A 13,194-nucleotide genomic window follows, 5' to 3' on the forward strand; every position below is an offset into this window, starting at 1 on the left:
TATTCACAGTGAGGAGACAGAGAAGTACATTAGCTGAGTTGGTTGTTGTTTATTTTTGTTTCTAATAATTTGCAAACTATTTCCTTAGCATTAAAACAAACAAACAAAAAACCACACACCCTTCCCTGTATCATTTTCTTTTTATCTTCTCTGCTTCAGGGAGAGGAAAAAGATTCTGGGCTGCTGCAGTGCTGGGTTCTGCGTGGTGCTGCTGGATTGCCTGCAGCACCCTGGGCTTGTGCAGCTGGCCAGGAGCAGCAGACGGCCCAGTTGTATTTCCCCCACTCTTTCCTGTACTCCTGCCGTCCTCTATTTCACCCCGCTGCAGCCTTTCTTCGTGTTGTGGAAAGTCTAAAACCCGCTTTGGTTGTTGGAATAATGCTTGGAAACATTATTGAGTTCTGAGCTGAACAAAGATCAGGGCCGTGCGTGTGGAGAGCAGTAACTGAAGTACCCAGCGCAGTACCTTCTGGGGAGCGTTTTTATTTTCCATTTATTTCCATTATTTCCTTCAAGTAACGCTCTCGTGGGGGGAGTGGGTTATAAGTGCTCCTTCTTAAAGTTTCCTTTAGAAGTGCCGCTGTGCTGACTCTGCAGAGGGAGCGTTTTTAATGCTGTTGCAGCCATCCTCCAGCGAGGTGAGTTATCTGCCTGCCCTGCGAGGTGCCCTGTGCCTGCCGCTTTGTTATCTGCCACCTTCCCAGGCATGCGTCTGAACACCAGCACCTGCAAAGGCAGCCTCGGAAGAGGAGAACAATACATGAATGTGAACAATCCTGAAAAAGCCCTTGTGAAATAAATAGGCAGTACTACTCGTATTGTACAGAAAGCAGGGAGCTGATGCTGTCTGCTGTTGCGCTCCCCGTACAGCGGTGGCAGGCAGCCCTCCGAGTGTGAAGCCCTAAAAACATCTCCCCCGGCAGCACCTGCTCTGGGACCAGGCTGCCAAAGAGCCTCCTTCCCCCAGTCTGTTCAAAGCGTGCTGCCCCCGCAGTGGCGGTGCGTGGGGAAGGTAGAGCAGCTCAGCATTTGAATTTGAAATTAATTTGGGTAATTTGATTAGCTAGTACGATCTATAAAATGTTCTGTGTAAAATGCACGAAATGAAAACCAACGGCCATCTGTGGCAATCCAGCATCTCTCCTGTGATCAAGGGGAAAAAAAGAAAGAGGGAGCTTTTTCTTGAAAAATTACCCTTGAGGTGAAAGGTAATCCTCCAGCTTTGGCTGCTGGATAGCAAAGTGTACACTTGGATATTTGTGGCCTGCTCAGGGCTCTTTCTCTGCCGTGGAACTGCTTTTGTAAAACATCAAAATCTTTCAAGCCCTGTCTCAGATTTACGGGTAAGGATAAAGGATGGTTGGGTCTGTTGGTTTCCATAAAACATGCTTTGTCTTCAACAGGCCAGCTAATCTGACGTGCTAGAGACTGAGAAGTCTCCTTGGTTGGAAAGAGCAGGTAGTTTAAGTCTTAGAAAGACAAAAACTCAACTCGACGTGGAAGTTACAGCATTCATTGCACTGCCCAAAGCGGGCAGGGCGGTAGTGACAAATTGCTCCGCATGCAGATGCTTCCTAAGCACATCTGCTCTGCGAGTGTCCCTCTGAGCTGACAGATCGGAAAGAAATGCTTTGCTTTCGCAGGATTGTGTGAGTGGGTGGAATGCACCGAGATGGGCCCCCCTGTGAACAAAGCACAGCGGTGCCGGCACGCTGGCCGGGCTGTCGCATCCATTAGGAGATGCGTAAGCAGAGCAGGAGGGCCTGGAAACTTCAGCTTGAGACAGACACGAATGTTAATGTCAGCAGGATGCGGTCTGCCCACCTAGCTGCTTGCCTGAAATCAGAGGAGCTGGCACTGCTAGGTGAATGCAAACTAAGTCAAGGTGTGTTCAGCACAGTGCTCTCACTCGGCTCTCCATCGCCTTCCCTGTGGCAGGGCTGGTGTGGAGCAGAGCATTTTTAAGTCATTAGAATAAATTAAAAGTAACTAAACTGCAGTGCTTGTCATAAGCAGGGTTGGTCCAAAAGCAAGCTGGGCACTCATTTTCTTCATCAGAACTGGCTGTTTCTTGTCTGAAGACCTGCTTGCAATTTTTCAAGCTCCTCCTCGTAATAAATCCAGCTTCTGCCCACTTTGCTCTCATCACATGCACGACACTTATTTCCTGGAGCCCTGGAGAGCCAGGCTGGGATGTACAGGATGGGACTGGGCAGGGCACACGTGTGATGAAGGAGACGGCTTGGTCCCAGCACCAGCAGCTGCTGACCCTCTGCCGTCCTCTCTCATGACTCTGAGAAGTCCTTGAAGTCCTTGAATGTGTTTGTGGTCAGCAGGGATGGGGCATCGCTCAGGAAGAGACAACTTTGGTTTTCCTCTTGTGTATTCCTTCAGAGAACGTGTTGTCCTGTCCTCAGCTGCAGCGCACGATGCCAGCTGTAGTCACTCGTGTTTTCCCTCGGTGCTGTCTCTTTGAGAAAACTTTTTTCAACTGCTCTTTGCACAAAGGCAACAGACATTAGCTGATGTGCTGCCGAAGCTGCTGCCTTATGCTGATGGGTATTTTGGTGCTGTAGCCTGTTGAGTGCATGTGATAATTGCTTTCCCTTCTGGGCTTTGAGGACAGGAGATGCAATTAGCATGTCCGGCATATTTTCTTTCATACATTCTCAAAATTGCAATTCTTTTAGGAACACCGAGGAGTCATTAAATTGGGACTCGCTTCTTACATTGTAAAATACCTTTGCTTTCTGAGCATCAGAAGAAATTGCTTGCCCTAGCTGCTGCTCTGGCAGGCTATTTGAATTCAGCTGCGGTGTCACAAGTGCAAGCACGAAATCCTATTGAAGTATGCCACAAACATTAAAGGTAGCTTTGCAAAGCTCTTGAGACTTGGAGCTCTTGCCAAAGGACAGGTGTCAGCCCTCGATTCCTCTTTCAGACAAAGCTTGGAGAGGTTTGTAGGTGGATGAGGGGGTTATTTGCATGTTAAACTTATGGCACTTCTCATTGTGTACCGAAAACAATGCGTGCACGGCACTTCAAAGTTTACCAACATCTGATTTCTAGCACCTTGCCACTCTGACTAACGGCACAGCCAGCCTACACTGCAATCTGGCTACCTGGATGAGGGCTGCGTTTGAGGAGGAAAGAGCCAGAACACGAGGGGCACACAGTTTCAGGTTTGCCTATGTCTGTGTATGCAGGTCCACAAGACTACACCGAGACACTTTTCCCTGCTAGAGACAACTGGAGACTTTCCTGGGATGCTGGAGAGCAGCTGGGCGGCGGTAAGATCAATGGCTGTATGTCCTTTTCCTCCACATCCCATATTAGTCTTCTTGTCTGCTGGCTCGTGCTCATGCGTGGATGTACATTTGTTCCTTGTTGGGCCAAAAAAAAAAAAAAGGTGTATTTGTTTCTGTTACAATAAGGAATGGTGGCATGCTGAAATCTCGAGGTTTTGCAGGCTAGGAAGCAGGTCTGCTGCTGAGAATTTATTGGGATTATTGCACACTTGGAATAAGGAACCAGAAAAGGGAAAAGGAGAGAGCAGGATAAAAAGAGTGAGCACCCTGATTTTGCTCATCCATTAGTGCTGCTGAGGAGCTGTGTGACCGACTGCCAGCTCCTGCAAGGAAAGAGAACGACCTTCATCTGTCTGAGATTCCTTCGGAAAAAAATGTTACTTCCATGAATAAGTGAACTTTTGGCAATGTTTGTCCTGCGTAAGTGACAAAAATAAAAATAAGGTTTTGGTTGTGAATCAGTTAAATTCTTCCGAATATTTCCCATTTCTGTGTAAAAAAACAACAAAAAAAAGCAGATTTCACCAGGTCGTTCTGGTTTTGCACAGACAGAGGAAGACACCCCCCAAACCTTGCTCTTCCAGACCTCAGCATCTCCGGTAACCTGCCTTAAAAAAGCCACTGTTTGCCAACAGCCACCACAAATTTCCAACAGTTACTGTCCTAACTGCAGGCAGAAACTGTTGTCTTAGATGCTGCTGTATGGAAACTGTCAAACGCTGACATTTAATGGCAACCACGGGAGCTGGCAATCTGCTGTTTTGGAGGGGCTTCTAGAAATACTCCATAAAAAGTAAGTTTAAGCTCTGTTACTGCTATAACCATAACATTTAAAAAGATCTTCACCGAATTCTCTATGAGAAACCAATACCCTACAATAAAATTAAAAAAGAAGCCCCAAATCCACAATAGGGATGAGATGTGGCATTTGTCATCGTTTGCCCGTTTCTGTGGGGTTATTACCAGCAAAGGAAGTTTGGAACAAACCCCGTTAGGATTTCTGCTCGTGTCTGTAGGGCTGCAAGCCTGGTGTGCAGACATTAATTTACCAATTTCGAAAGGCTTTTTATCTAATAAAAAGACAGGTGAGTAAGAGCTCGCACTTGATTGCAGACACAGGCGTAGTTATGACAACATTACCTGCAGCCTCGGTGCTCAGCGGAGAGGAGGAGCTGCGCAGAGCTCTGCTCACCCAGCATCCCAGCAAACCCGCTTTGCCGTGCTGGCCAGCTCCAGTCTGGTAGTGTTGGTTCAAGGTTTGTGGGTACGGCTCCTTGCTTGGCTAATGGGAGCATGCCAGAGCCTGGGGAGTGTTAGGGAAAGGAATTGAGCTGAAGGGGGAGCCTGCGCCTGCTGCAGGTGGTGCTGGCCCAGCAGTCACAGCCAGGGGTGGTTCCTCTCTAGGTGCTTGGATCTGCTGGTGGAGAGCTGAGCTGCCTCAGGGCTGTGGGATGGGATCAGGGCTGTGGGTTGCCACTCAGAGATGTCAGAGGGACAGTTTGGCTTGGAAACAGGCTTCTAAGTGAGGCAGACTGTGAGCATAAAACTGCCGTGGGGGTGATGCGGTGGTGGTGGGGCTGCAGGGAGTCCGGGATTGCCTGGAGCAGAGGGCGGAGAGGACAGGTCCAGGTGTCGGGGCCAAGGTGGGCCTTTGGGACAGGCACATCCTGGATGCAGGTGGCTGTCCGGGAGGATGCTGAGATGGCCAGGAAGGAGAAAACCGCAGAGGATGGGGAGAGAATTTAATCCCCTTTCTTCCTCTTTGCTAGATATTGCTTTAAATTGAGGAGATGGCTGAGGTAGGGCGCGCTGTGTTGAAGAGCTCCTGGGGCTGCCGTTGTGCCCTGGGCTTTGTGACAACCTCAGCTCAGCACAGGGCAGCGGCAGGGGAGGTCTCACCCCTCTGGGCTGCTGAGGGTCAAGGTTGTCACTGGGCAGCTGCTGCCGAGGACAGGTTTGGTACCCGCCTGATTCACCTGTGACACAGAGGCCTGTCTGCGATGGGCTGCCTTTAAGAGGAGCCAATTTGGGCCTTGTGCTTCGTATCCTGGTGGCTCAGGCTGATGGCAGCACGTGCTGTGTGCCAGCCACCTTCCCCTGCCAACGCTCCCATCGCTGCTTCTCTTTGTGGAGAGCTGCTCAGCCGAGCACGCGAGAGGTACGTGCTGCCCTTCCTCGCCAAGCACTTGTGGTGTTTTCCACGTTTGCACTGCAAAAACCTTACTGACCTCTGGTTTGAAGCTTGGCAGAGGGTCAGAGGTGTAGCTGAAGGGCTGCTGAGGGAAACGGGGTTTGGGGAAACCAGCCTGGGGCTGTAACTTGCTGTGGAAGGAGGGGTGGTGTTTGCTGGCGCCAGTGCTGTGAATGCTCACGTTGCATAAAATACACGTTAGTGGTGAGGGGGGGATAAAGGCATCTTGAATTCTCCCTTAAAAACGTGTCAGTTGTCAGAATGGTGGGATTAGCATGCTAATTCCTTCCTAATAGGAAAAGGATTGGGGTAATTTAGCTTTAATCAAGATTATGGCGTTGTTTAGACATTTTAATACACTTTTTTTTTTCCATGCCTTAAAAAAACAAAAATCGAGCTGTGTGGGCTGCAATAGCTCTGAAATGCAGCCAACTGGCAGGCCGTAAACTAACTTAGCACACTAATTTTATAAAGCTAAAATAATAGAAGCCCTGGGAAAAGCAGCGCTCTGCCTGCACATCGTGAGATCTGCTCGCGGTGGGGGAGGCATTTGTCAGGGCGCAGCTGCCTGCCCGGTCAGCTCATCGAGTGTTTGGGCTCTCCCTGGTGTTTCTGGAGTGCTCTTTGTGTGCTAACGATGTCCACCCAGGTCTTGACCACACTGATTTGTTCGGGTCCGTGTGTTCTGCAGGATCCCTGCCTCTCCCTAGGGAAGAGGTAAGGTGGAGAGGAAATCCTGCGCCTCTTCACAGGGGTCTTGGCAGGCGTAATAAGGGTTTGTGATTCACGTCCAACACAGGTGCCAAGAGCTGACATCTCAGGGCAAGTTGTAGATACTAAGGGGCTACATAAAACCGGCTTTTGATCTTTGTAGGTTTCTCTCTGCTAGATCAAAAGTGAAGCTGTTAATTCAGTTGATCAGACCTTCGGACCCTTTTTACGCTTCAATTATTGGATTAAGCAGCGTCTTAATCAGCTCAAATCTCTACCTTTTCCTTCTGCGAGGCACTGCAAAAGCTGGACCTGTAACATTTGTCTGTTTTAATGAAGCTTCGGCTAATGCTGAATAGGACAGGACTGCAGAAAGAGCTACAAGGAGGGGAGGTAGTCATCACGTGCAGTCACTTCACATTTAATGACAAAACCTGGCTGTAGGCTTTTGGATACAGAGGGTTGTCAGGTCTGGACTATGGCTGCCCTTACAATTTTAGCCTCTTCCCAATATTGACGTGTTGCTCGTTCTGGTTGGTTTCCTCTCTTTAATTTTCTCAGCCAGTGGCCGTTTGTGCTGGGTGTGCTTTGCCCGAATTCGGAAGGAGCCGCAGGACTGGCTCTGGTTCCCTTCCCATGCTTCGTGCTGGAGCCGATCTCCTTTCTGTTCCTCTGACTCTCCTGTGCTTAGAAATCATCAGCACCCTGATGAGGTGAACAAGGGGAGGGTTTTGTCATCCATCTGCCCCGCTGAAATTCACATCCCCCTGGGGCTCATTTCTTACTGCTGTGCTCTAACAGGCAGCGTGGCTGCGTGCAGGGCAGCGGGGTCTGGCCCTAAAATGTCGGGGGCATTCACCTGCAGTGCTGGCTGCAGGGGTGGCTCCGGAGAGCCAGGGGCTGAGCCTCAGTGTCAGGGCAGAGGGTGAAAGGAGAAGGGGTGTACAGGGCAGTCCTGGTGGCTTTTCTGGAGAAGAAAAGGCACAAGGCCCCAAATCCTGCTCCTCGAATGGTTTTGCAGCCTCACTAAAGCAAAACAGAAACCTTGAAAAGTTTAGGATTCGCTAATGGGTAGGGCCAGTGCTGGTTATTGCATGTGTGGGATCTCAAGATGAGTTGTTTGTAGCTTGTTTTTAAGCAAGGAGCAGGTAATAAGTTTCTGTGCATATTTAATGTAAAGTTGGAGGCAGTCTGCAGCGTGGCCAGTTTCTGTTTTATTTTGGTTTAAATTCTTATTTTTTATTTTTCAACTCGAGCGCTGCCGGGTGATGCATTACGCGCGTCTGGGTGCTCCCTGCCCAGCGTACCGGTTATCTGCACCGTGACAGCTCCGTGTCTTCGGTGTCAGATAGCTGCTCCGCAGGCAGAGGAGATTTACAGCTTCTGTTATATTCCTATTGAACAGCTCTTAACCTGGGCAGAGGAAAACATGCTCTGACCAGGGCTTTTTATCCCCCGACTTCAGCGTTAGGAGCCCTTTTGGCAGGGTTGGACGCGGTGTTACAACTGGTCCAGCACCAGCTCGGTTTCCAACACTACGAAACGTAACCCTGTGGATGCTGGAGGCAGAGGTTGCTCACACACGCAGGCGTGCCTCTGTCTGGATTCAGACCAGCAGTGGCACTCATCGAAGGGCTTTGTGTAACGTTGGGTTTATCTCACAGGTCACTTGGTGTTGCTTTCTGCTCGTGTCTTGCATTCACGTGTTACAACCTCTGTGTAAAACACTGGTTGTGAGTCTGAATACAGAAGCTGTCCTCAGCCCCTCGTTGTTTTGGCAGCTTTATTCCTGCCATCCCAGTTCCCTTAATAATTAAAGATTGTGTGCGTGAGGAAATGTAACTGCTCTGTGCATGAAAAATGACATTTGTTTTGCTTGTATGATTTTGCAAACGGAGTTCCTGCATTATTTAGCCTCTTTTGAGCAGAATAACGCGGGATGCCTTCCCTTGACCTGTGAGGAACAGCAGTGGCACTGCGCTGTGTGTGTAGCACCTTGTTATAATTAGCAGCGCTTCTTTCCTCTTTTAGTTTTAGGCAGTATAATATAAATTACCAGTAAGTAGGCAGGAGCATACCAACGACTGCAGGAATGTTGTGCTGTGAATGTGAATGGTCCCTCTGGGTCTCAGCTTTTTTTTTTTTTCCCCCCTCTATCGCTCAGCTTTCTCCCACCAGCTGCTTTGACCTTGTATCTCCCCTCAGACTCTCACTTCTTACTACCTTTTTTTCAATTGATCCCCGCTGTTAGTGCTCTGAATGCCATTGACTCAACATTGTGGTTATTCGTACAGCTCAGCAGTTCCACCTTGTTTCAGCTGCTGAAGTCTATCTCTTATCTCTCCCCTTTTTGTTCGCTAAAGAGAAAGGAAGGGGAGAGAGGGAGTTGGGATCCATCGCTGGGAAGCACACAATTTGATTTGATCCTGTTGGCAGAGGGGGAGGACAGCGGCTCTTCCTTGCGTACAGATGTAGGTCATGAAAATGTACAAGCAGCTTACACTTGTATCCACACGCTGCCGGGAAATAATCCTGCTCAGCAGCACTTTACGGGGCTTGGGGTCTTTCTGAACCTCCTAATCCCTGGTGATATTTAAATAACACGCTGTGGTCACCGTTTGGCTTAATTCCTGCAGGAGGGGAGGATCAGACAGCCGTGAAGCACGGAACCGTGCACGCTCAGCCACGTGCACAACGTGTGTACCCCTCGCGCCGAATGATTTCGGTTTGCAGGCTGCGAGCTGAACCCTGGGCTGTGCAGATGCAGCTCCCTGGGCAGAGGTGCTCTCGCTCTGGGGTTGCTGCGTTTCTGGGAAAGCTGAATTAGTGCAGTGCTGATTTGCCGTGCTATTTTTAGATGGAAATGTTGGCCTAAAACTAGGAGAACTGCCACGATTGTCCCGTTTCTGCAAATAAGGCTTAGTTTGCTGCTTCCCATACCAGAGGAGGACAGGTGAGGTTTTTCCTCAGCTCGCTGGGTTGTTGGCCAAAAGGGGGCTGCCCTGCAGTGTGAAACCAGCTTTGAGGAGCTGCTCGGTGAATCATGTAGAAAATTTCTCAATCTGGAGCGTCCAGCATCTGTACAACTTACTGTCAATGCCCAGGTGAAGGTACCTTGTCTGTGAAGCTGTGAACCCAAGGAAGGTCTAAAAACCCCACAGAACTTCTGGCCGGGGCTGTGCTCGGGCTTCTCCTGGGAGAGGAGCTATTTGTGAAGCTCTACCAGAGTCAAAGGGAGCATTGTTGGCCCGAGTTTCTCTCTTGCTTGCCATCTCCGGGGTGGAACTGCGAATACAAATATTCCTCCCCCAGTTGCCCTGCGTTTTAAGCAGCCATCTGTGTTTCTCCCTCAGCTGTGGTGTGGATACAGGGCATGCCTCTGCCTACCTTTGCCTGAATGCTTCCTTCCTGAGTGAGATACCCGGAATGTCTTACAAGCACAGGTTGGAAATGTGCTGAATTAAGCATCGGTCCAGTGCTGAATTGCTCCAGCAGTCAGCCTGGTGGCAAAAAGTGAGAAGGACGTGCACGGGAGGCCCCAGCACCGACCCCCAGCAGGGCCTGGCTTTGCAGGACTTGTGATACACACATGTGCTACCTGTGGCCATGCGTTTGTCTTTAATGTAACCCACAGAAAAATTGTGATTTCCTTAGTCAGAGAAGACGGGCTTTGATCTAACAAAGCACTTAAGTTTGTAAATAGATCCAGGTCGTGATGGAACAAATGAAAATGTTTAAACACCAAAATTAAAATGTTTAAACACCAGCCCTTGCAGGTGTGTGGTGTGAGGGCAGCGTGCAGTTAGCACTGCTGGTTGTTGGCGGAGGGGATGTCAGAAACAGGAGCAGCACTCACAGTAAGAGGCCAGGTTCTGACTCGGGAATGCCAATTGCAGACGCACAGCGGGCTTTCCAGATTAGAATCTGGTCCACACAATGGGATCGTTATGAATTTATATTAAAAGTCCTTTTCACTGGCATGAGGAATTACTATTGCAATATCTCCCACTCTATTATTAATAATAATTGAAATGCTTGGAAAAAAAAAGCTAATATTTAAACTACTTATTATCAAAAAGTTTCGTAGATAAAATCACTTAATTAAGCTGCATTTTATTTGCTAAGCATCTAGATCAGTATTCAATGGAGGTAAATAATGTTCCTATGATTTCTAATAGCAGCCGGCGTACTCGTTTCTTGAAGCATTACTACAATACGCAGCATTTTTGGAATGCTGCTTCTGTAGCCAGAAACTGGTGTGCTGTGCAGCCGAACAAGGATTATTAATTTAAAGCAAATGATCAGTTACAGAAAACCTCTGACAGCCTCCAAGTGCTGTTCTGTGAGTCAGGGCTTCCCTCATCTTCTGAAGTTAGTTTTATATGGCCATGGATGTTGATGCTTGGAAGGTTGGAGCCAAGCGAGTCATTCCTATCCATTGCAAGTGAACAGAAATTTCTCCTTTCTTTCCTTGTACGACTCCTGTGAGTGTCCTGCTTTGCTCTGAGAACTGTTCCGAGGTAACTCATGTCACTGCAGTGAGTGCTCTGCAGCCTCCTTCATTTTTCATGGCTGCCTGAAGGATGTTTGGGGCTGGAGATGCTGTTAGCCTGCGCAGTTCTACCCGGAGAAAGTGAGCTGATTCACTGGGCCGCCTTACTGAACTGTACCTCAGTCATAAATACAGAGAAATGATGTTTAAAAGATGCTGAAGCTCTGACACATAGGCAAAAGAGAAGTCGGTACTACTGATGACGAGGAGTTGGTCCTAAAAATCCTCGATCACCCAGGTAGAGCAGCAGATCTGGGAGGAAAAAATGGTTCTGTTTCTTAGCCCTGCAGTATGCACCTGCCCAGAAATGCACTTCAGGATTTGGACTCGCTGAAATCTGGGATGTGTTTCAGGTTATTAACTTGTATTTTCTGCATATGGAGAGGAAAGAAAAGCTTTGGCAGCAATGCAAGAGGGATTTGTTTGGATGATTGCGGTGCTCTTTGTGGTATCCCAATAATTAGAGAAAATAATTATATGAATTGCATTTTGAAAAGAGAGGTAGGTTCTGAGCACTTAAATCCCGTTGATTTCCCGTGGAACATGCTCTCACAAATCACCTAGGTGCTTTCTGATCCTTTGCCCCGTCCCCTTTCCTGCACAGAGCTCCCTAATGGAGTCCAGGTACAAATGTCGTCACTGGTCTTTAACACTGTTAATTAGATCCACTTCAGAAATAAACCCATTTTTATTAGATGATTATGATTTCCTAGTAACTAGTTATTTAGGGAAGCATAACAAATGTGGCCATTTGTTTACAGAGCACCGCTGACAACGTAAGTACTTAGTACTAGTACAGGACTGCTCGTTGTAGTACTCACTGAGCACCTACCACGAGGTGTACCTACTCCTGGTAGTGCATGGCTGGCTTGTAAACTTAATCACTGTAAGCCACAAATGCAGGGGAGAAGAAGAGATTTATATCAAATCCTGCTTGTTCTCCAGTGTTTGGAGGCTATTTTAGTCTGGAGCTGTGTACGTGTGGTTTTTGAGAGAGCTGATAAAATGACTATATTAGAGAGCCTCTACAGAAGGCGCTCCTAATTACCAACTTTTAAAGAAGGTACTGAAATGATCACACTGATAAATTTTATGCTAATGAATTTTTCGGCTAGCTAATTAGGAAAAAAAAAAAGTACAATTCGTTGTTGGAATACTTGTAGAGCACCTTTCTATATCAAGCCTTGTGGTGTGCAGAAGGGTGAGGAAGTTTGAAGGATTAAATTCCCATTTTGGTGCAAGGATTGGCAGGGTGCGGCGCTTCCTGAAGGAGAGGCTGTGCTTGCTGAGGGAAACGATTCCTGATTTATCTGGCCTCCTAGGATTTTTCAGTCATTAGTCCTAGACCTGGATCAGGACAAAACCCTGTGATCCGAATGCTGAAAACTTGAGAGAATTTGGACCGTGATAAATATTTTGCAGCTGGCTCCCTCTGCTTATGAATGAGCTCCACTAGAAAATCTGGCTCCCACAATTAAGTGATTTAGAGACCTAATTGCAAGGCAAAAGGGAATTGCAAGCTCCTATTTCTGTGGCAACCAAGGTAATTTTAGATCCTGAATCCAAATGATGGAGCATATGGAAATTAGGGATCCAGACTCGGGCTTTCAGTGAGCTTTGCACAGCAACGACAAGCAGAACCCAAAAAGCAGAGGTGGAGAGCAGCTCACCCACAAGAACGGAGGAAGGCTGAGCTGGTGGTCACCGATATTAGTGCAGTGGGAAACTGCAACTGCAATGGGTGTCCTGGCTGGGAGAGTTGAGTTAGTTATGGCTCTGCAGGGCAAATCCTGGTTTGGATGGGGAAGAGCAATACGGGAAGGAGAGAGGAAGAAGGTTTGGGGGTTTTCTGGTGTCAGGTGCTGAGGAGCAATCCCCCTGTATAGGGGCAGAGGTGAAGGAGAGCAGCAGGCGTGCTCAGCCCTGCCGGTAGTGGGGTACTTGGCCACTCGCTCGCTCTGTTGATTTTCTTCGCTGTACAGTTGTGTAACACGTCAGGGAGCAGAAGGCGCTGAAGGGTGTGTAGGAGCAGAATGGCTCCTGCCAGGAGCACAGATGGTTGGAGAACAAGCCACCCTCAGCAGCCACACTTTTTTTTTTTTTTTTTTTTCTTCCCCATTTTGCTTTCAAACCGCAGTATTAAATCGGGAATAGTTGAAACAGAAATAATTCCATCCCTCCCACTCCTCCCTAGGGTCTGGGTATGAGCGTGCTCCCCAGGCACACAGCGTTTTGTTGCAGAGCGGCTCTGGGAGGCGCGGTGGGGCTGTCTCTGGAGGGCTGTGAGGGTTTGGCTGCTGGTGGCTGCTCCTGGCAGCTGCTGCTCCCAGCAGGGGCAAGTCAGATCCACTGGGGTTAGCCAGGTAGTTGGGGAGGTTGCTCTCGCAGCTTTTGGTGGAGGTTCCCTTCGTCATCCCAAGAAACCGCATAGC

The 13,194-nt window shown here is 48.5% G+C and overlaps 1 protein-coding gene across 26 annotated transcripts in view; it reads left to right on the plus strand.

The window, feature by feature from the left end:
* Positions 1-13,194, plus strand: part of IL1RAPL2 (interleukin 1 receptor accessory protein like 2) — a 397,669-nt gene that overhangs the window by 102,483 nt on the left and 281,992 nt on the right. For 19 of the 26 annotated variants that reach the window (XR_011101166.1, XR_011101167.1, XM_068697284.1 and 16 more), the window contains one exon: positions 3,207-3,290. The exons of the other annotated variants lie outside the window; for them this stretch is intronic. Coding sequence is in view for 17 of the 19 variants with exons in the window: in XM_068697284.1 (XP_068553385.1) it covers positions 3,207-3,290 (84 nt within the window). In the remaining 2 variants the exon portion in view is untranslated. The remainder of the gene's footprint in view (positions 1-3,206; positions 3,291-13,194) is intronic. 26 annotated transcript variants of the gene reach the window in all.

Source organism: Anas acuta, chromosome 13 (genome assembly GCF_963932015.1).
Source record: "Anas acuta chromosome 13, bAnaAcu1.1, whole genome shotgun sequence".
Taxonomy (NCBI): Eukaryota; Metazoa; Chordata; class Aves; order Anseriformes; family Anatidae; genus Anas; species Anas acuta.